The sequence below is a fragment of the Anomalospiza imberbis genome, chromosome 4 (assembly GCF_031753505.1).
Source record: "Anomalospiza imberbis isolate Cuckoo-Finch-1a 21T00152 chromosome 4, ASM3175350v1, whole genome shotgun sequence".
NCBI lineage: Eukaryota > Metazoa > Chordata > Aves > Passeriformes > Viduidae > Anomalospiza > Anomalospiza imberbis.
The window spans coordinates 61,322,224-61,346,692 of NC_089684.1; the positions used below are offsets into that span (position 1 = coordinate 61,322,224).

The 24,469-nt window shown below is 35.7% G+C and overlaps 1 protein-coding gene across 2 annotated transcripts in view; it reads left to right on the forward strand.

The window, feature by feature from the left end:
- Window positions 1–24,469, forward strand: part of TBC1D19 (TBC1 domain family member 19) — a 50,984-nt gene that overhangs the window by 19,200 nt on the left and 7,315 nt on the right. For both annotated transcript variants that reach the window (XM_068188828.1, XM_068188829.1), the window contains exons 6-15: window positions 415–478; window positions 1,422–1,468; window positions 2,983–3,093; window positions 3,899–3,971; window positions 4,809–4,847; window positions 7,312–7,424; window positions 12,800–12,874; window positions 13,346–13,408; window positions 21,314–21,398; window positions 23,624–23,668. In XM_068188828.1, coding sequence (XP_068044929.1) covers window positions 415–478; window positions 1,422–1,468; window positions 2,983–3,093; window positions 3,899–3,971; window positions 4,809–4,847; window positions 7,312–7,424; window positions 12,800–12,874; window positions 13,346–13,408; window positions 21,314–21,398; window positions 23,624–23,668 — 715 coding nt within the window. The remainder of the gene's footprint in view (window positions 1–414; window positions 479–1,421; window positions 1,469–2,982; window positions 3,094–3,898; window positions 3,972–4,808; window positions 4,848–7,311; window positions 7,425–12,799; window positions 12,875–13,345; window positions 13,409–21,313; window positions 21,399–23,623; window positions 23,669–24,469) is intronic.

Below are 24,469 nucleotides of genomic sequence, written 5' to 3' on the forward strand. Positions count from 1 at the left end.
CTGTTTTACCTCTGTGATAGGTGGCAGAACCTCTGTGGTTCATGATGACCTAAAGGATGCTGCTGTGTTTGGTTTTCATTACTGTCAGGAACAGGAATTTGATAAGAGTCCAACAGCTCTATGGAATGGGCAGTAAATCTTCAGTAACCCAAAACTGAGTACTAAATATCCTAAATTCATCACTAAACACCCGAATCTATTTAACGGGCTTCTTTCCTTCCAGGAACTGGAACTTGGACTTTTTGCAGTGTAATGTACCTTCAGACTAGGGATAAATTGTTAGCAAATAAGTTTGTATTGCTATTTTGTAAAACATTGCATTAATGTATAGTTGAAATGAACACATATTTGAAATAGGCATGTTTTTATTTATTCTGTTTAAAAAAAGAAGATACACTTTTTTGTGTATTTCAGAGGCCTGCAAATGAACAAAAAGAACTGCTTAATAAATGGAATGAAATGGGAACTGATGAGCCAGGTAAGGCCAACTAAATTTACATGCATTAAATTTTTGTACAGAGAAAGGCAGGATGCACATCTTACTTACCAGTCAAAGGTTAATCTAATCTCTTCAAGGCAAATTGATTTTGCTCTTTCTTTCATTGGTAATGTGTCATTATGCATAAATAAATACTTATTTCCTTGTTATTTTGTTTCAAGTTATTGTACTAACTTTGAATCATTACTGAGAGGTTATTGTGTCGTATTCCAGTGCTTTAGATATTTATTCAACGAGGAGACAGCTCCTCTTATTGTAAACTCAGGCTTACAGAAAATGTTCAGAACTATGGATAATTAAGCTTACATGTTTTCTTGACAAAAGATAAAAATAACTCTTGCATAGAATAATCAATCATATTATACTTGGGGAAAGTAAGGCTAACTCTCATGCTAGTTCATAGCCAAGTTCCTTAAAAAGGATTTTGCAGAGATGCTGGTTTGTGTCACACTACCACCTCTCTGGTGGCAAATACGCTTCATTGATTTTTTAGTTCTGCTCCCTAGTTTTCATTTCACAGCAATATGTGTAATTCAATAATCTAAGCTGTTAAAAAATACCCCGCTTTTGAAAATCATATCTTTCCTAAGTCTAGGAGTGATTCAGTCTAAACACTTAGGAGGATTAAGTAGAAGCTTCCTGTGGCTACTGTTGTCTTCACTGAATCACAGAATGGTTTGGTCTGGAAGGGACCTTGAAGAACACCCTCCTCTTCATTTATCTGAGGTTTAAAAAAATAAGGCAATTATCAGTAGCATAATCATGATAGAATATGTGGTAGTTGTTGCCATGATATTTGTTATGATGTTATTTTGATCTTTGTTCTAATCTGTTATTTAAATTGCTAGATTGTGTTACAGATATGGCACATGTGTTTTTGGTCTTTTGGTTTTAACATGGTGTCATTGAAATCTTACTTCAGATCTAAGTCTTTTCCGGCCTGTTTATGCACCTAAAGATTTTCTTGAGGTAAGCCTCTATGAAACCATACTCAGCCATTGGCTTGTATCCATTATAGTGTTTTATATGAAGTGGGAAAAATAATTGCTAAGTATATTTCATACTGGTTATCGTTTATAGCAAGTGAATTCATTTTTGGTTTACAAAACAAAACGTTATTTTCCCTTTTTTATTTTTTAACTGCAGTTTTAAATTGAACCTGTGATAAACTTCTCTAAAGCATAGTCTGGGCCCAACCTTTTTTCCTTGGAGAGCAATTCTGAAGTGATTTTTTAAACCATTTTACATTTTCAATTCCAATGTATTAAGCTCTTAAATCACAATATGTGAAGCCAATAGACTGTGTGATAATAGATTGTAGACTTGTATGCAGTTGAAATTGTAGGTCATCTCAGAAGGTTGTAAAAAATCAAACATGAAACAGGACTGTGTTGAATTTCAAGGCTTTTGTATGTAATCAAAATGAATCATTAAAAAAATTGGTGACTGTGGAATCTTTAAAGTCTTAAATGTCAGTATTATTTATCATTTTCTGTGGCTCAAGCACAGAACATCATAGTAAAAGAGTACTTATTACATATCATTCCTTTTGTTCAGTTAATCAAAATAATGTTGAAAATGTTTTATTTATTTTGTTTTTCATCATTGTACTAACAGCCTTGGTGTTTTCTTAATCTGGGATCTGTAAATAAATGTAGTTTTTTTCAGCTTTATTCAGTGACCCTCATGATCACTCCTTTTCTTTTATATTGTTTTCTTTCCAGAGTTTGCAGTTTCTTTAAATTAACAAGTCTGACAGTGAGATTATATGGTATTAGAATACTTACAAGAGTGAGAGGTACAATGTTATGAAAGAATTTCATAAGAGCTGGAAATTCATGTTGGAAAGAATCTTTGTAGTTCAACATCATATCAAAATCTGTACCTTGGAATAACAGCATGTGTGGGACTGTAAATTCTTTTTTAGATCACAGTTACCTTGAGGTGATTCCTTGTCCTTTAAATTATATTTGCTTTAATTTTTCAATTCTGTAATTTCTTTTTCTTATATGAAAGAAGATATTGTGATATATTGTTATTTAGTAAAGAATTATTTTAGTCGCAAATTAAGTAGCAATTTTATTGGAAGCTCTGTAAGATTGCCAGTGTAAGAAGATGGAGAAAAAAGTAATTCTGAAGAATATCCAGGATACTGTAGCCATCAGAAATATGTTGTTGGTATAGCTTAAATGAGGAAGTAAATTTTGGTCAAGACATTACTATGTAGCCAGCACTTAGTTGTGTATATTAAAAATTATTTCTGCTTTTTTATTGAGCTGACTTTTCAAAGTAGACTAAGTTAGCTTCTTTGAAAATGTCAATACTTGTTGATTTTGAAAATGTTGATATATAATTTGATAATTTGTGTCTATATATATAAGTTGTGGGAAATTATTTTTTACTGAATGCACTGTTTGTTATGATGATGATGTTGAGAAGGGTTCTGAATGTAAGCAAGAAATGACAGAGCTACAATTTTTAAGGTACTGATGAATCTTCGAAACCCAAATTATGAAAATGGAGAGCAGCCTAGTTTCAGAAATCATCTGGGACTAATTCAGGTTCCCTTAAAAGTTAAAGATATTCCAGAATTGGTAAGTATATTTTTTTCTTATAGGAGGTTTCTGTAAGAGTTTTTTTCTTTTGCTAATGAAAATGATTCTAACTGATAAAAATGAATATTAGTATCATCATTTATTTCTCCTTTTGAAAGTGAAAATCAATCTAAATATGTAGTTAAAATAGAGAGCATAAAGAAGTTCTATAAAAATATTTTTAATGAAAAATAAAACAGTGAAATTTCTGCAAGTAGGGAAGTTTTCATTTTATGTCTCACAGATTTAATTCGTGCCAAAAATACACTTCTGTACATGTTATTCACGTAATAATTTTTCTTCTATACAAGAAACTTCAAATTTGTAGCACATATCAATTCTGCAGATTCTGTACAAGATCAGTAGCCTGACAATGAGTTAACTTCTGACTTTCTTCTAAATATAAATCCCTTTATTGTCAGGTGTGAATGAAATGTTTGAGTACCAGTGTATTATATATAGGAGGGTTTTTCTAAATGCTTCACTGATGAGGCTCTTGCAGATTTTATGCTAGTAGAAAGACCTTCACCTGGGTTGGAAGAGAGATGGGAATTATAGATCCTTAACCTGATCTTTCATTCACCACTTCACTACATCCAGGTGTAGCTCATACTTTATATGCAAACTGAGGCTAATAACTAAAACTAGAGTAAGAATTGATGCGAGATTCTATTACAAATGTATGCCTTTAGAAGAACTTAATTTGGTTCAGAAAATATTCACATTAAGCCTTTCAGAAGAAATCTCAAGTGATTTAGAGAATTAAAAATATCAATTAATTTGTTATGGCTCTGTTCCTTTTCAGAAAGAAGACTTTAGTGAGCTAGGCTTAAATATAGGACAGCTGGGTATTGATGATTCAGCACAAGTGCCTCCTGGTAAGCGAATGCCATGCTCCAGTCATTCAAACAGAACACTAATGAGTAGAATCCTTCAAAATTATTAAAAAAATGGTGTATTTTTCCCATAGTCAAACATAAATACTTGTTCTGTAGCTATGATTTTAATGATTTTCATAGTAAAATATAGCTAATAATAAAAAACATTGCATATATGAAGAGTCATATTTGGAGAAGTTTTAAAGTCATCACCTTAAGTAGAGAATACATTGATTTCATATGTTTGAACACTTCAGGATCTAGAGAACCATATTGCCTGTTTCCAGAAATACAGAAATTATCAGTAAATGTTAATGCAGCTAACAGATAGGTATATTATATATATATATATATATATATATATATATATATATATACATACATACATACAAATGTACATATAAGAATATTTAAAATAACTGTTGTCAAGAAAATATTACAGGACATATCCATATATTAATATTCAGTAACTTAAATAGTGTATAATCTCTATTGGTTTTCCATGTATGCATCTGTTGCTGTAGGAAGAGGTTTTAAAATGGTCTTTCTACATAAAAATGGAAATCACTGTAGTATCACGAGATTTTTCTTTTAAATGGAAACTTGCCTAGTTGAAAATCATGTAATATTGTGTTGCTTTGATATTTTTGTTTTTTGAAACACAAAATTAGTTTTTGAAAAAGAACTTTGCCTCTGTCTGATGCAGGTTAACTTTTAGTGATGTTAGCAGTAAAGAGCAACTGAATGTAATTATGTGTTAAAAATACAAAATGCATTATTAGCTGGGGTGTCTTTTTCATTTATTTTTTGCCATACTTTTCTGTTTTTATTTTCTAGAGTTCTTTGAAAATGAACATGTACGTGTTGGGCAGAAAGGTATGGATCTTTTTTTATCTGTAATAAACTGTGAGTAGTTAAGAATACATTTAGTAAATTTGTATTTCTATGTACCTCTTAGAATTTTAAGAACTTAGACTAGCACAAAGCATTATCAGTAATGCCATCGTAATTTAGATAGACAATCACTAATACTGTTATCATTTAGACAGGGATAGAAAAGCAAATATTTGCAGCGTACTAGTAGCTACCAGATAAAAAGCTCCACAGGTATTTCAATAAAAAAAAAATAGGAAGCACATAGACATACTTTTGGTGGCAACTTAACTTATTCCACTACTGAATTTCAGTTTAAAATGAAAATTCTCTGGAGTCCCTTCTCAGCACACAAAGATCTCATTATTGTAATGGGATCTATGCCTTTGTGCCAGAATAATCTTTTTAATAATCAGTTGCAATTGCCAAATATTGCAGTATTAGCAATTAGTATTAGTATTCCATATTAGCCACTATGCAATATTCACTTGTCTCTTTATGCTGCTTTTTCTGAAAAGTTCCAGGATTGTTTTCGTAGGTTAAGAAATAACCTACATAAGGAAGGGGAAGTTAAAATAAATAATAACTTAATAGTGTAAGTTTGCTTATAGAAGAAACATACAAGGAATGGTTGAAATACACCAATATTTAGTCATTACTGTCTCTTGTGATTCCTGCTGAACATTAGCATCAAAGAAAAAAATAGGCAGGGTACTGTCCCAAAAGTGCTCCACCCTAATTTTTTTGTTGCAGTAACAAAACAATGATCCTTCTTTCTTTCTTACTTCTTTTGTTGCCATCTTTCTGTCCTGCACTGTCAATTTTCTAATCCAAGAGCAACTTATTAGGTGCTATCCAGCTCTGTTCTTTTCCCATTCTTCCAAATAAACTATATTTTCTGGACTTCTTGAGCCATTCATTCAACTCCTCACTGTCGTTCATATTCGTCATCTCTTGCCTATACCAAGCAGCTCTATTCTAGAGAATGCCTTAACTTTTCCTATATTCAAAGACTAAAACTTCTGTAAATATGTAAGTGCCTTGACCATAAACTGAAATCCCTTTGCATTCAGTGGGAAAACTGCTGCATGCTCTAATGGGTTTTAGCTATGACTTTGTTTGCCACTGAGGCAAATTTTGCTTTTATATTAGATGTATTGCCAAGTCTGAGGATTTTATTTTATTGTGTTTAGTAAAACCCATCTTGTATATACCAAAACTACTTCTTAATATTTTCTATGTCGGTAAGAAAACTAAGGTAAATACTCATGGATGCCAAGATGAATCACAGTATTTCTGAAGTTCTGTGGAGAATGTAGGAATGGGGGTTTTTTTTTCGCCTTCTTCATGCAGGAACAAAGGATCGTAGAAATGTCTGTGTTAGAGCTCTGCAACTTAAACAGATTTTGGCAAGCTGGTCTATTCAGTATTTAAGCAAGTAGGGAAGAAAAGAAAAATCAGTTAGATAGATATTTAATTCAAAACCTCATCCTTCTAAGTCATATGGGAGCAGATATTGTGAATATCAAATTCAATGAGATATAGAAAAGCGAGCTGTTTCATAGGCATTTATGAAAAATTAGAGGAAATGGACTTGGAAACTTCCAAGAAGCAGTTGAACACCTATGTAATGTCTAGATAATAACACGGAAATTTCTCCCAACTCTCTCTCTCTCTTGTGAAAGACATTTTGGGTATCAGGGTACAGTTAATCACACACCCTTGGTGAGGAACACTTTTAGCAGATTATAGTAGCTGAAAATGTCTGTCTTTTAAGTTTATAGATTTAAGTAGGGAACATGATAATCTGTTCTATGGTATATACAGCACTGTATTCAGCATGAGGCCCTTGTGACAGGGTAGCCTAAAGCTTCACAACAGTAACCCAAATAAGCAAACCTGTCAGCAGTAGAGTATTTGTTTTATGTCAATATGAAGGCAAACCAATATCTTTCGAGGTCTTTATCCTCTAGAGTAAATACACCAATAATGAGAAAACATGACAGTATACTCTGGAATGGAAAATTCTGGCCCCACAGTTATCTGTGAAGGTACTCATATAGTTAACATGGAAAGAAGGGAGACACAAAATAAGCCAGAATGAGTGGCAATATCCTATTTGAACTGAGATACCACTCATAGTTAAACCAGGAGTATTTTGTGGCTATAAATGGCTGCTTGTTCTGCATGATGCCAGCTTAGTAGCTGCAACTAGCCTTGATATAATCATGTGTACATACTGAGTGCTATTTTATGACAGAGTGTAGTACAGCCTTGCTGATTAATACCAATTGCCTTGTTTCCCAAGGAATTACTTAAAAATTGCAATGTGGAAACAAGATCTTTTCAGTATTTTCCTATTAGCTAATGCTTACAGCATGGTAAGCCAGTTTTTAAAGTTAAAAATTAAGGTATTTGATAGAAGTCTTACACTACATCAACTCTTTACCTGCTTTGTTTCTTACAGTTTTAGCAGAGCAAGATAGTGCTGCAGCTCAGCAGTATGTTCGTCAGGGATGTCCAACAGCACTCCGAGCTGATCTGTGGGCCCTCATTCTTAACATTTCTAATCAGCCAGAGGTAAGTAGTGAAGGGAGAGTAAAATGTGAATTCTAGGTGAGAACACAAAAGTGCAAGCACATATCTTCTAGTGATGTTTTTTCCAAAATAGAAATGCTCTACTGAGTTGTCACAGAAACTGATAAACATTTTATGATTTAAAAAGCTCTGTGCTGCGGTGAAGTCTTTGCCACTCTTCCTAATTTTTCATAGATACGTGAGGAAAATATTGTAGAACAAATTATTCAATTGATCTGACTGTCTCCTGAGATTTTCCTATATGATGCTGATTTTTTTAGAAGGGGGCAAGAAAAAATATCTGGGAAGAAGACTGAACTGCTCATATTTTTGTTAAGTTTTATAAAAAGATGTGTTACATCTTTTTCCTGTTTGTTTGACCCTGTCATCAATATCTTATAAATTGCTTTATGTATTATGACATATACTCTGCATATGTACAATCAAAAAGACTTAGAGAGGAGCTAGTAAGATGTGGGTTCTTTCTATATTCCCTTGTACAGCAACAGTTTTTCATAGTACCTTATATTTGATGCAAGTCGTCAACAAGGAAATTTTTGCAGTATCTGAAGCCATGGCATAGTTATTATATTTAATATACCTTAAAAAGTTAAATTCCTCTTTAAGGTCTTTGCATAATTGGGAAACTTTGATATGAGGCTTTTATATGTACATAATAATTTACCTTGTGATAAATTTTTACACACTTAGCAAATTATATTTGTCAGCTATAGATGAAAAAGAAAAACAAACTATTTTAAACACGTTCTGAGACTGAGTGCAGTAGAAATTTTACTTTAAGAGACAGTCTGCTGGATCCAGAGCCTTGAGACTGAACTGAGTAGACTGTGTGCAAGGAATTAGTGGTGAGACAATACTTTGTGATGATGCTGAAGGATTAAAGATGAGGGCAAGTGGCTAGAAAGTGGTAATGATAACATTAAGACAAAGTGGTAACAGCAGATAAAGTGATGCAGACTGGTAAATTAGTCTACTACTTTGAGGTTGTTGAAATAAAGGATTGAATAACAGTTAAATACAAAATGCACCCTCAGTCCCCATAGAAAACAGAAATTATCAAGTTGGGACAAGATAAGCTGTGTTGGAGAAAATAATTCAAGGTAAGTGAGGTAAGTGCATGTAAATGTTTTTCTGTCACACAAAGCTGAAACTGTTCTTCTAATCTAACAGCTGTCATAATCTTCTGTCTTCTTTTCCAAGATTATTTTTGCATAGCGTTTTTTATCCTGAGTTCTAAGTTAAAGTTGTTTCATGGACTTTTAGTACATGCGTTGAAAAGATGGATTTTCTGAGTGAGACCTAGTAGAGTGCCCATGGATCAGGTAGATCTGCACGTGGATCACCACAGCTATGTTATAAACTAAATAGCCATGGTTCAGTTTAAGCACTGCATTAACTAATGTTTCTTACACAGAAGTAAGTTGTGACTACTGCCAAAATGCTAACAGCCTGAGATGTTCTTCTTGCATAGAATGAATACATGGCTTTATTTTTTGTGAAGTATAGCAAAACAGCTTCCATATATAGGTAGCTGTTTTATGATCTGCTGAATTTCATATAGTCTTTACGGATTTATCTAACACTTTTTTTCTCTACCTCTTATGAATAGTGTCTCTGATGGAATAGAGTTGTCTGTTTGCAGACATTCCTTGCTGTAATATTTCTGATTTGCAATTTAGGTTCTATTATATTTATAGCTGTATGAATCTCTAAATCACATGAACTGTGAATTTCCTTTCTTTGATGTGAAACATTGTGAGGGTTTGGTATGGGCAGCATTGTGTGTGCTAGCATCCAATATTGTTGTTTGGACAATTTTATTCAGTAAAGCTCAGCCTCTGTATAAAGCTAATATACAGCCAAGCAAGGAATGATACTAACAATCTAGTATTGTAATAATAAAAACGATAAACCATGAGCTCGGTATGCAGGATTATTTAGAAATGCATAAACACATTGCCTGACAATGAATTGTTTCTCTGTTTTCATTTGTAATGGTACACTTTAGAGGAACTGTGTTAAAAGAGCATTTTAAGGTTGCAAAGACAAACATTTGAAGGTGAACAGTGTCAGTTAATATTGTCTGTGTAAACAGTCCAATTTGCTGTATATATATTTTAATAATATGATCTTGAATCACACAATCACAGTTATTTCCTGTGGGATATCTGTCTCATTGCATGAAATGGATGGCACACACTTAGTGAGAATCTGTTTAATTTTTTTTCCTTCTAATCATAGTGTTACACAATTTTTTATTCTCTGCATGCTACTGAAACAGTGCTTAGGAAGGGAATTTGTTCATTATCTAATAGGCTTTTTCTTCCCCTGTAAATTTTTTGAGTTAATAGGTTTCAAATCCTAATTCAGAAAATTCCAGCATGAAAAAATCAGTAATACTTTACTTTGCTATAGGTATTACTGAATGTAGTTTCCAAGGCTTAAAAACTTAATATAATAGGTGAGGTGGTAAGTTCATAATGGGGCATTATGTATTTCTGCCTTATCAGAAGGTTTTTTAGATTAGGATCAGTAGCCAGAAGTCCCCACTGTACCATTCAACAGCAGAAAACCCAGTTACAGTAACAGACTGTCATCATCTTTGGCTGGAGAAGAATGTACTTTACAAGTAGATTTCACAGATCTCTGGTAAAAGGAGAATAAGCTGTGGACCCTCTTCAAGAATTTACCAGGAGGGTCTTCCTTTAACTCTTTTATCTGTCTTCTCTGTATGTAATCTGATTAGGTATTTGTTTTAACCTTGCTAGATTGAGAGGCAAATGCAATAATGCAATCACATGTCAAGGGTAACTAAAAATGGGACATGTCCTGCCAACACTTCATCAGTGAGAGTGCAGCTCTAGTGCCAGGGATTTCATGACAGGACACAGGTGGACTGTGCCGGTGCAGAGGTTGCTGAGTAATCCAAACCTTTATTTCAGAGAAGGTGAATATCCAGATTCTGCTTAAAGTAGCTTTGCTAGGTTCCGCTGAAAGATACTGTTCTCTCTTGCCCATGAGCTCCTTTCAGAGCTCCCTTATGGTCTCAAGTGGATGCAATACAAATGTTTTGGGTGAAATTTTGGGATGTGGCTCTGTAAGGTCAGAAGGCTGCTCACTGCAATCCTGAAGTGTACCTTAATTCAGTTTAGAAAGATAAGTATGTTTGGAGGTGTGGTATAAAAGTATATAATTTTCAGAAAAGGTCAGTCTGTATAAAAAGGCAACATATTTTTGAAAGAGAAGAAGTTTACAAATTAATGTTATTATGAAGACTTGGCGGACAAAGAAGAAATATTGAATCAGATGAAAATGGTAAGATTTTTGTTTATAACTGAAAAAAATTTAAATAACATAAGAAATGTAACACATCTTTGGACACTCCCGAAACTTGCCAGTAGTGAAATTTCTCATATGGAGAAAGAAATGCAGCCAGTTAATTGAAAAAGAAGACTTGAATCTTTTTTAAAGACTGAGTGAGGCTCTTAAAATATTCCTCACTGTCTAAGTAAGAGACTGATCACCAGAGAGTCTTGTGTCTTGAAAGTAAATGTTGTTTATGATTCAGATCTAAGGAATAAATATATTAATACAGCATCAATCACAAGCCTCTTGTCTTACTAAGAGACATGGGCAAGATCTTCTTGTAGCCAAGTTATGGCTGAAAACCTGGCTTGATTCCCAAGCCCAGCTTCATTTTGCATCACAGCAATCACAATATAAGAAAGAATGAACGGCAAATAAGGCATTAAAACCTTTATTCCTATAATGGTTATAATTGTGTTAGCTTTGCAAGTCCTTTTTTAATAATTTCTGATTTGTTTTCTAAACTTCTTTTTGAACAGCTTGTCCTTCTGGTCTTCTTATAATCATGGAATGGTTTGGGTTGGAAGGGACCTTAAAGGTCATCTCCTTCCAATCCACTGACCATGGGTTTTGGTTTTGGTTTCAGTTTATGGTTGCTTTGGTTTTGGTTGGGTTTTTTTTAAATATTAGCTTCTTGTGTTTTAATATAGACAGTCATTAGAGATGACAAAAAAGAATGTTATTCATTTGGCAGTGCTATACTTGATTAGATTACAGTATTGATGCTTTAAAATGATGACTTGAGTATTCGAGTAGTTCTTCATAGCTTTGAAGAACAGGATGTGATGTTCATAGTGCAGATACTTTGCATTGAGTAAATAATTTTGTGTGATCCTTCCTAAAAAAATTAGTGTTATATTTATACCTCCCCTTTTTTATTTCTCAAAAGGAAAATTTAAATATTTTCCCTGTGGGAGGCATCAGTACTTAGTAAATACAGCTTATGTCCTCACTTCAACTTAGCAGTTTAGTAATATGTTGATTCTAATAGTTTCTAAATGTGTACTATTCACCATTCTCTCCCTGCAAGATATCATCTTACTTCCCACTTGTTCTTCCAATCATTACTCTGGACTTGTATTTATTGAAGAAATCAGCAGTAAATCTGTGAAGCTGGGGATATACAAATATTTGTGTGGTGTCCATATAGATGCCTTGAAATCAAAATAGTTTTGTGGAGTGGAAAGGATCTTTGGGATGGCTGACTTAATTTATCAATTAGTTCAAATCAATCAGAAATTGTTATTCGGTTGAAGTTGTTATGGCAGAAAAATATTTAGGGATATAAATATGTATATATATATAAAGGGATTTGGGAGTTATGGGATGACAGTGCGATATTTAATTCTATTTTTCCTTTGCAAGCTGTTTCTGAGAAGGAAGGGATAGAATAAGTAAAAGCAGAGAAGTTGGTTCTGATTATTCCCCATTGTTTCACCTGTGTGTATGTTCCGTAGACATTCAGGAAAGAATTGGAGTTTAAAAAGAGATCCTAGTTTTTTGTAGTCTTCACCAGTTTTTTTAATATATATTTATCATTTAATCTTTGCACAAATTTAACCTGTCTACAAGTTCATACTAGTTTAATGTCAAATATTTGCAGCAACTCACTAATGCTTAAAGATAAGACAGAACCTATTGGTAGAGACGTGCATGAAAAAAGAAGGTAACAAAGAAATATAATGGTTTTGAGCATTGAAAAGATTTTAGTTGTAGAGAGAACCAAAGGTTGGAAGATATGAGTCTTTGATTTGAACTAGTCCCTTCATTCTCATTTTATTACTTGTCTGAAGGTGAAGTAATTTTATAATATCTCAAATCTCAATTCTTAGGACATAAACTAGAACAAACCATGATATATGCTTCATAAATATGCAGTGCTTTTTTTCAGTTGAATACATGCTTTCTTCTTCTAATTGCTGAAAATTAATTTTTTTACTTTAAATTCAGGTCATGTATCAGACAGATGATGGTAATATTCTTAATTTTAGGACATCTTGTATTATGAACAGCTTAAGTCAAATGTGATTCAACATGACCTTTTAGTGGACAGCCTGATTTACAAAGTAAGTAATTCACTAAACAGTGAGTGATTTATGTGCTCATCACACTCGTATCTTGTTGTTGGTTTTTTTAACAGAGAAAATACTGGATGATTTGTTTTTGAGGAGTGTAAAAATAATTAGTGTGAACTTATTCTTGTGAACTCATTCCTTGTGCCTGTATTGTGTCTCATTTAAGACATTTTAGTTGAACCGTTAAGTCATAAAGGAATGGTATCTTCATTTGAAGGAGTAACTGGGTTTGTGAGAAAGAACCAGTAGGGTATGACTGCTTCCATTTCAAGTTTCAACTCTGAATACTTAATCATCAAGTTAATATAGCATTTTTTAATTTTAAAATGTGGAGTCTAAGCCTAACTATAGTTCTTTGAGTGAAAGTGAAACAGTATCTTCTATCACCATGTTAAGTTTAGTCTTCATGGGAGTCCAAAGAGAGATCATTTGGCTTCAAATTCTTGTATTTTTTTATTACAGGATGTAAAGCTGACAGCAAGCAATGATGACTACTATTTTGTATTTGAGGATTATTTATATCAGGTATGTAAATATTTTTTGGTTAGAAAACCTAGAAGGTACACTCCTGTGGGATTGTATCATCTTTGGAGAGAGAACAGCCTTTGTAAGGCAGAATACAGTGTACAGTGGGACAGATACATCTGTCCACTGCATGTATTTCTCTTCTGAATAGCACTCTTGGACACTTAAGCAGATTAAGCAGGGCAAGCTTCTAAAACTCCTGCTGTGAAGGACCGTACACAATGTCTTTCCAGTGCACTAAGCTAGAAAATGCGAGGTCAGCCATATTTTTCCTCTTTCCAGCTTTGCAGTAAATAACTCCCAACAATTAAAAATTGTTGTGTACAGAAAAATTAAGTCATGAGAAGTATATTCAGGGTTCCGTTTAAAATACCCCCCTTTGCTTTACAGTGACCTGTTGCAATAAGCATATTGACATATTTTTAAATTAAAGACATTGATTCTGAATAAGGTAGGGACAGGTATGATTACTTGTAGGATTGCTCCCATCGCAAAGCTGTGTCTAGGAATCAGGAATCCAGCTAATTTATAAAGAATTGTCTTTGTTGCTGCCTATCAAAAGCACATAATTAGACAGAGATTACATCTATGAATTTCCTAATGTGTAGTTGATTGCAGTGTCAACATAACTGTCATGCAGCAAACTTATCATTTCCAAACACATCATTTCCACAGCTTTTGATTTCATTAGTCATATCTGTTATGTTAGACTTGCTTAATTTTTTTGTTTAGAGCTATGTGAAACTAAATAATTTCTTCTTTGATGGGAGTACATAAAACTGCTAGTAATTTAACTAGTCAAGAAACTGTCCTTAAACTGCTTAATCCATATAGCTATAAAAATATGTAGTACTGTTTAAGCATACCATTGAAGCATGTCTGCTTATAATTCAGCATTTAAACATTAATAGTTAAAACCATAACCATATGAAATTATGACATTTTCATTAAAAAATAGACACAATATTAAGATCTGTATCTGAATTTGTTTCAGAATTAAAATTTCCTCTTGACCACCATCACCTACCCAGGTGCCACTTCAGGATAGGTATGAGGCCCTGGATCTAGAGGGTCAGCCAGATGACATAGAAGAGAATTATCTGCCCAGTAAGCCTTCCAGTTATGCTTCATCTGTCAGATGGGTCACCACCTCTAACTTCAAAAAGAATATCAGGGTTGTCATTGTAGGTGCCTCCCTTCTGAGGGAGCAGAGGGCCCCATTTGTCTACCAATCCCACCCCACAGGGAGGTCTGTTGGCTCCCTGGCACCCAGGTACGAAATATCACTGAGAGACTTCCTGGGCTGATTCGGCCCTCTGATTATTACCCACTGCTGGTACTCCAGGATGGCAGTGATGAGACTGAAAAGAGGAGTGTCAGGGCAATTAAAAGGGACTTTAGGGCACTGGGTCAGGTGGTTGATAGGGCAGGAGCACAGGTAGCGTTCTTCTCGGTCCCATTGGTGGCAGAGAAAAATGATGAAAGAAATAGAAGAATTCATATTATCAATAAGTGGCTCAAGGGTTGGTGTCATCAGCATAATTTTCGGTTCTTTGATCATGGGGCAACTTTTTTGGCACATGGCCTGCTGGAACTGGATGGGCTCCATCTCTCTGTTAAGGGCAGAAGGATTTTAGCTCATGAACTAGGGAACTCATTGAGAGGGCTTTAAAGTAGATTTGAAGGGAGAAGGGAATACAGCTGTGTTCTCTGGAAGCAGGCCCAAGGGTGGTAAACCTGAGTTAGGGGTGAAATCAGCAGCCCAGCTGAGGAGCTAATGTGCACTAATGCACACAGCATGGGTAACAAACAGGAAGATCTAGAAGCCATGGGACAGTAGAAAAGCTATGATGCAGTTGCCATCATGGAAACATGGTGGGACAAGTCACATAACTGGAGCACTGCACTGGATGGCTACAAGCTCTTCAGAAGAGACAGGAAAGGGAGAAGAGGTGGAGGGGTGGCCCTTTATGTTAGGGAGGCTTTTGACGCCATATGTATTGAAACTAATGATGATGAAGTTGAATGCCTATGGGTAAGAATTAAGGGGAAGACCAGCAAGGCTGACATCCTACTGGGAGTCTATTATCCACCCAACCAGGAAAAAGAGGGGGACAACTTATTCTATAAGCAGCTGGAGAATGTTTCAGGATCACCAGCCCTTGTTCTTGTAGGTGACTTCAACCTACCAGACATCTGCTGGGAACTTAATAGAGCAGAAAAGAAGCAGTCCAGGAACTTTATAGAGTTTGTGGAGGACAGCTGTTTGTCACAGCTGGTGAGTGAGCCCACCAGGGGAGGTACTATGTTAGACCTGCTGTTTGCAAACAGATATGGGCTGGTGGGAGATGTGATGGTTGGAGGTCGCTTAGGGCACAGTGATCATGAAATTATAGAGTTCTCAATATTTGATAAAATTAGGAGGAACATCAATAAGACTCTTACTTTGGACTTCCTGAGGGCAGACTATGACATATTTAGGAGACTTATTCAGAGAATTCCTTGGGAAGCAGCCCTTAGGAACAAAGGAGTCTAAGAAAGGTGAGCGTGCTTCAAAACAGAGATCTTGAGGGCACAGGAACAGGCTGTCCCTGTATGCCGAAAGATGAGTCGATGAGGCAGATGTCCAGCCTGGATGGGCAACAAGGTTTTGAAGGAATTTAGGAATAAAAAGAGGATGCATCATCTTTGGAAGGAGGGTCATGTTTCTCAGGAAGTATTTAAGGGGGTTGCTATGACATGTAGGAAAAAATTTGAGAGGCCAGAGCTCAGTTTGAACTTGATTTGGCAACTTTTGTAAAGGATAATAAAAAATGTTCTCACAAATATATTAACGGCAAAAGGAAGGGTAAGACCAACCTTTGCTCTCTACTGGATGGAGGGAACTCAGTAACTGCAGATAAGGAGAAGGCAGAAGTGGTTAACGCCTTCTTTGTCTTAGTCTTTAGTGGGGAGATGGCTTGTCCTCAGGACAGCTGTCCTCTTGAGTTGGAGGTATCAGGGAGCAGAACAGTCCCCCTGTTATCCAAGAGGAGGCAGTCAGAGAACTGCTGAGCTGCTTGGATGTTCATAAATATATGAGACCAGATGGGATCCACCCCAGGGTGATGAGGGAGCTGTCAAACAACCTTGCAAAGCCGCTCTCCATCATTTACCAACAGTCCTGGCTCACTGGTGAGGTTCCAGATGACTGGAAGCTGGCCAATGCGACACCCGTTCACAAAAAGGGTGGGAAAGAGGATCGTGGTAATTATAGGCCAGTTAGCCTGACCTCAGTACCAGGTACAGTTATGGAACAGTTTATATTGAGTGTCATCGTGCAGAATTTATAGGATGGCCATGGTATCAGACCCAGCCAGCACGGGTTTAGGAGGGGTAGGTCATGTTTGACCAACCTGATCTCCTTTTATGACCAGGTGACCCACCTGGTGGATGCGGGAAAGGCTGTGGATGTGTCTATTTGGGCTTCAGTAAGGCCTTTGACACTGTCTCCCACAGCACTTTCCTGGATAAGCTGGCAGCCCATGGCTTGGACAGGAGCACTCTTTGCTGGGTTAGGAACTGGCTGGATGGCCACACCCAGAGAGTGGTTGTGAATGGTGCTGTATCCAGCTGGGGGCCAGTCACCAGTGGTGTCCCTCAGGAGTCTCTGCTGGAGCCAGTTCTGTTCAGTATTTTTATTGATGACATGGGTGAGGGGATTGAGTCTTCATTAGTAAATTTGCAGATGACACTAAGCTGGCAGATCAACACTAAGTGTGTCGATCTGTTGGAAGGTAGGAGGGCTCTGCAGAGAGACTTGGAATGATTGGATGGATGGGCAGAGTCCAATAGGATGAAGTTTAATAAGTCCAAGTGACAAGTCCTACACTTTGGCCACAATAACCCCCTGCAATGTAATAGGCTGGGGACGGTGTGGCTGGACAGTGCCCAGGCAGAAAGGGACCTGAGGGTACCAGTCAACAGCCGGCTGAACATGAGCCAGCAATGTGCCCTGGTGGCCAAGAAGGCCAAGGGCATCCAGGCCTGTATCAGGAATGGTGTGGCCAGCAGGTCAGGGAGGTCATTCTTCCCCTGTACTCGGTACTGCTGAGGCCACACCTTAAGTACTGTGTCCAGTTCTGGTCCCTCAGTTTGGGAAGGACGGGCATCGAGGCTGGTGAGGGGCTTGGAACACAAGCCCTGTGAGGAATGGCTGAGAGAGCTGGGGCTGTTTAGCCTGGAGAAAAGGAGACTCAGAGGTGACCTTATCACTCGCTACAACTCCCTGACAGGTGGTTGCAGTTAGGTGGGGGTTGGTCTCTTTCTCCAGGTAGCAACTGACAGAATCAGAAGAGACAGTCTCCAGCTGCACCAAGGGAAGTTTAGGTTGCATATTAGGAAAAGGTTTTTCATGGAAAGAGTGATAAAGTATTGGAATGGTATGCCTGGGGAGGTGGTGGAGTCACCATCCCTGGATGTGTTTAAAAAAAGACTGGATGTGGGACTCAGTGCCATCGTTCAGTTGAGTAAAGGGCATGGGTTGGACTCCATGATCTTGAAGGTCTCTTCCATCCTAGTCATTCTGTGATTCTGTGAAATTTGCAAACTGTCTGAATAATGTCAACTCAAACATTGATATTTGTTCACTAAGTATTTACATGTAAGAGTTTTTCTTGATTTAATGGTCAAAGATGATCTTCATTATTGTTAACACTGTGTCTTCATCTTGGGATGTGAAAATCTGATTCCTAATTTTTTTTTCATTTGTTATGTAGACTACCATGGCATTAATTAGTCATTAACAGACACTTGCAGTAGACATGGGGTTATAAACTATGAAGAAGTATGAACTAGTATATGATATAATCTTCTGTTTTAAGACCATCAGAAATACATTTTGCTCATCATTCTCAATATATAACCCTTTTTAATATCTCTGCTTACTAAAAGAATAGCTGCAGAATGAAAAATAATTAAAAAGACTAAACTGTCTTTAGTGGTTTGAAGAAGACTCACCAAAAATCTTTGAAAAATTATGTGGCTAGTTTTACTGCAGGACTTTGAAGCAAAGAATAGCTCAAACTTCTAATTATTTGTTGCTCTAGTTTTGATTGGTGTTTTGTGGTATTCTTCAGACCCTGCTCTAGAAAAAAGTTATCCATTTATCCTTGATAATTTCCTCTTGAGTCTAATTTGCAAATGCTTTACTGCCAAATTATTTTGTTCTATATCTCCTGGGAAAATTTTGTAGTATGAGTCACTGTAATATGGGATATTTTTATTGATATTTAGTGATTTAATATGATAAATGGAATTAAATATTGACTAAATAAGATAGACTATGAAAATGTTAGTTTAAACCAAATACATTATTTCTGGGTTTGCACTGGTTTATGGCTTTTTTTCATGACTAGTTACTGACTCTTAAGTCATTGACCAGAGTGTGTCCTTTGTGTGTTGTGGAATAGATGAAATGTCCATCAAAACAAGAAAATTTGGGCTTAAAATAATGATGAGGATATTTTGTTTCATTATTGGTACCTCTTCAGCAGCATACAACTGTTTTCAGGAAAAATACTGTGAAATGACATAATTTATTTCCTTTAATACCTTTGCTTTCTTTTTCCCAATGTTTACTTATTTTTATTCCTTCTTCATAACTATTGAAATAAAATACAGGTACTTTTAATAAAGTAATTTCTTTTTGATAAAAGCTTTGACTTTGGGGTGTTTTTCCTTTCGATTAATGATTTGAATTCAGTGGTTTTCAGTTGGATCATAAATATCCAATAATTTGGTTAATATTTCTGTACTTGAAAAGGGGTTTGTGCCATTGTTTTCTTTAGCACTATCATTTAGTTAATGAGGAAAATAACACATGGATTAGTAAATTTGTAAATTCTTTATTTCAGGCCAGAAGTTCAATTTGAATACTTTAGTCTTACATCTTGCAGAATGAATATGTGCAAAAGAACCTTGCCCAGAGTTTTTTGGGTATAGTCATAACTTAGGTTTGAGCTAGAGTCTATCGCTTACAAAGATGCAGAGTCTTCATTTAAAGACTTCCAGATACTGGTACTGCACACTGTATTCCTAAAAAAGAGGCCTCAAATGAAGGTTACATTCTTTCCCCTATGAGAGAACATAGTTTATGTTCTGTTCAGATTAGTTTCTCTTTCGTTCACCTCAGTTAACATACACACAGAATTACATTTGCCTGTGCATTGTTATTGTCAGTGATATTTTGGCAGCTATGAACATGATTGTGTATTGCACAAAAATAATATTTAGCTTAAACTGTTTGAGATAAAGTATTATTCATTTTTAAAATATGTTTGTATTTGAGAAATAGTTTTGAGGTTCAAAGAAGAAAAAAGTCAAAATATGACCTGCTTTCCATAAAAAAAAAATTAAAGTAATAATAGTCAGATGTGTGATTTTGCTTGTTTCCTTTTGACAAATGCTGATATGTGGAAGATGGTTGTACCAATTAGTGGAAGGAAAAATCCATTCATTTTTATTCACAATAAATTATGTAGAGAAACATTTCCTCCTTTTACACCTTGACTACAATTAAAATAAATTCTTAAAATCTTCAAGAGCAGGGTGTCCTGGATTCAGCTAGGATAGAGTTTATTTCTTCTCAGTAGCTGCTACAGTGCTGTGTTTTGGATTGGGAATGAGAATGGTGTTGATAACACACTGATGTTTTGGGTATTGGAAAGTTGTGTTTATCCTAAGGACTTTTTCCTTGTCTCATGCTCTGCCAGTGAGGAAGTACACAAAAGAAACTGGGAGGGAGCACAGCCAGGACTGATGAAAGGGGTATTCCACACCACAGAACGTCATGCCCAGTACAGAAACTAGGGGGAGTTACCTGGAATCGGGTGGCCAGTCTGGGTTTGGGAAGGGTCTGGCATTAGTCTTTTATTATCATTATTATTATCATTTGCCATGATTTACTTACTGAACTGTTCTTATCTCAGCCTACAAGTTTTTCTTTGATTCTTCTCCCTATTCACCGGGGTGGAGAGGGAGAGGGAAGGGGTTGAGCAAGCATCTGAGCGATGCTTGGTTTCCAGCTGGGCTTAAACCCCAACAGAGAGGGATTCGGGTGTGCAAAAGTCAGCAGTGAGTTGACGTCTGCCTTATGTCTGCCCTCTTGTGTACATTCTTCACAGTGCAGCCTTTCAGTGCACGAAAACATGAAGATTTTAAAGTACAGTACTAATTACTACCATTTTTACAACTCCAGATAGGATGAGATTCTTTATAGTGTTTTTTTCTATGAATGCTTTTACTGCTTAATGTTATACTCAGTTGCTGTGAATACAGTTTTTTTTTTCATTTGTGTAAACAATAAAACCCAAATATACTTTAGAGTATATGATATGCATTTCTGATCTTTAGGATAAAAGGTGAGCATTGTAATCTGTTTTTCGAAAGAGCTGAATTGCATGCAAACATTTTGTAAAGATCCTGGGAATGAAAGCAAATGTAAGTTGTTCCAGAGCTGCACACATTCGAGACTGTAAATGATTAGTTTGCTTATTCACTTACTAGGACATCCCCAGGTCATAGTAACTCAGTTGAAAAACAGTCTAAAGGATGTAAAAGCAGCCAATTACACATACAGTCACTAATGTTGTGACAGAAGGGGATGAACAACTGCTGAGGAGGAAGGAGGAGGGTTGAAGAACGTGGATATAAAACTGAAAACAAATGAAGGTGAATGTAAAATTATAGCAAGTTAAAAGCAAGCCTGGAAATTTGAGCAGGAAAGCAAACTAAGGTGGTGAAGAGCTTTCAACCTTATTGGCTCTCTTAAATAACATCTAATAGGTGCTAATTAAGACCTTAAATTTGTTTGACATTGCTTTGATTGCTTTGATCCAGTTAATCAGCTGACTTTCTTTTCTGCAGGTGTTGCTGTGTTTTTCCCGAGATACATCTGTCCTGGAGCACTTTGCTTACAGTAGTGCCACCCCACCCAAATCATACATACAAGGTAAAAAGAGTTGTTTTTAAGAAGATCATGTTTGTTGACTGATACACTAATACAGTATGTGAATTTGCTTTGTGTTCATTACACCTAGTAGACTACCCTTTAAAGAATGTTAATAAAAATGTATCCAGCTGACTTCTGCATGGATTCTATTATGACAGTTTAGAAGCTCATCACAGACTGAAATGTTGTCCTTTACTCCACTTTCCTGTATATAGTTCTGCAGTGTTTTACCAGAAGAAATGAAACACAACTATGACAATATGGTAAAATCATGACAATGCCTTTCTTCATCAGAACTAGACATTTAAATAGACAATAGTGTCCTCTGCAATGCCAATAAATTTAGCAACTGGAAGTTGTTATAGAATGTCTTTGCAAAGCAGTGAGTTTTGCAAATACTTGTAGACATGAGCAGAACATGCTGCTAAAGAACTGTGGGTTCTGTTCAAACATGTGGGAGAGTAGAGCTTTACCAAGCATACTTAGCACTGATTTTTTTTTTTAAAGCATGGCATCTTCCAGAGTATTAGCTTATTTTTGGAAGTTCTTTGACTTGAGGTCTCATTATTTTTCTTAACAATCTTTAGATTTCTTGATTCAATTTGCTTGCCTTCTCTGCCAGCTTTTCATGCCATTATTCTGGATGTTTCCATGTGTCTTAGAACCTCACCTGCCTTGATTTTGCCTAGAGGTTCTTACTTTTGCCTTCCTTCTTGAGTCATTCAGTAATCCAATCACTTTTTTTCCCCATGTACCTTCATCTTCTACATTCCCTTTTATTTCCTTGGTCCTGGTGCCTGTGTATTTAGCCAAATATGATTCCTAAGTACTTTCTTTGGGCAGGACCTCTGCTGAGAGTTTTCATCCTGCTGCTTCTTATGTCTCTATAAGTAATGTTTGTTTTCTAATTTTTTAATTCCTTTTTTATTGCTTTTTATTACTTTTTTTACTTTCTTTACCTACTCCCTGAAATAAGCAAAGGGCTCATCTGAGAGCAAAACAGCAGTGGGATTCCAGGTCTTACTTCAGACACAGAGCCATGGCAGCCCAGAAACACAGCAATGGAGAACATCCTGCATATTCCTAGACAAATCCTGGAGAATGATGTTGCTGGTACCTAAATCTGTGCAGTGCAAATCCGAAAGGCTCATATGTCCTATTTTTAGCTGATTTTCCAAGAGATGTGCTTTATGCTAAAAATACTCATCCTCCCAGATTATAATTCCGGGCTGCACAACAAGCAACCTGTTGAAAGGAAAAGGAGAAAATAATTTTTAGTTTAATGAAACAACTCATTTGTATAGTTGGAAAATACTGGATTTTGTTTTCATGGGGTAGTAGGCAGGAATTGTGCAGGTCAATTTTTATTTTATTTTAGACAGTTCATGCTATAGGAGAATATCAAGGTCCAGATTCCATTGAACCTGACAAAAATTCCATGTACTAAATTCTATTGTGAAGAGTAAATAGAGTACACAGAATATTCTATAAATTTTCATGTAATTAATAATTTTTTAGATGAATATTCTCATTTTAGAACTAAAATAATTAGTTTTAATTAGTTGTAATTATTTTTAATAATACTTTTATATTTCTAAATAAATGGTTACATTTTATTAGTGTATTTTGGATTATTAATTTATATAGTTAAAATATGGTTTAATAATATAATGTGTTTATTTTGCTTAGAAGATTACAAAGTTATATGATCGATTATTTTCTTGACTTAATTCTTTTGTATCCAGCGGATTACTTAAATATTTTTTGGTTATATCAGAACATCCATCTTCCTCTGTTGCAGACCTAATGATGCCTTGAATATTTTTTATCTCTGGTTGTATCTGTTTGATGGCCTTTCCTGTCCCTAGGTCAGTCTGCCCTTATTCCCTCCTAGAGTTTCACTGTCTTCGAGGTCTGCAGCAAACTTTAGAGCTCCTAAGACACACCCAAATAGAATCTCAATGAAACTACTGAAATTTTCCTCCTCTTTTTTTGTTGTTTGTCATCCTTCTGTATTGGTGCTGCCTTTCAGTTTTGTATCTCATATTGTACCTGTCCCATTGCATTTCTTGCCACATTTTAGACAATATCAGATAGTCAATAATCATAACTGTAATTATGATTTTTGTAATTGTAACTTAAAATCTACTTTTTAATTGAAATTGTTTAAATCTTTATACCTTTTTAGAACTTAATGACATTTTTTGTGGTTTGACGGTTCACAGGAAAACTTGGAATGGAAGAATATGCTGTTTTCTATCCTCCAAATGGTATGAATTATACTATTGCCTCCTCTAGTGGTAGTTTGGAAAGATTTTTTTTCTCAAATACATGATAATTTCTTTTTCTATTACAAGTTATGTTTTGCTATTACTCTGTGAAATGCATTAATTTAAAGGAATAAGCTGGATGGAAGCTACTCCAAACCCACATTCAGCCTGGTGTTAGTGATCACAGAGTTTGTGTGTGGGAAGGAGAAGGAAAAGCAGCTTGTATTCAGTCTTGTATCAGCACTGGATTTGAATGATAAATACTGAAACTGGCTGACCTCCCAGCTTTTCTATACTTAACAAACCACACCCTAAAGTCTTCTTCTTTCAAAATGTGTGTTGACAAAACAGATCTATGTAATTTTAATATCATTGCTGTTGTTATAACTTCAGTTATTGAAATTGTTTTTTTCAGCTCTTACTTGGACCATTTCAATCCCTTATTGAATCCTTTCCCTCCATTTGTATTTCAAGTTCAAGCCCTTTCCTCTTGCTTTCAAGGCCTTGTGTCACCAATCTTAAATCTGTGTCTCAGGCTTTGTCTTTTATGTCTTCTGTATTTCACTGGAGTCAGTTGCAGTACATACTTTTGTTTCACTTTTTTTCTGTGTTTGCCTCTGCAATTCTTGCAGCTTTGTAGCCATGAAGCATTGTTCTTATGATCTTTTGCCAAAGCAGCCACCTCTTACCAGTCTTATATAAAATCTAGTGAATGGGAGCTAAGATCAGCTGGGAAGGAGGAGCAAGCTGTCATGCTACAACTGCCAAGTACTGTGAATGTTCTGTCTGAGTACTGCATGA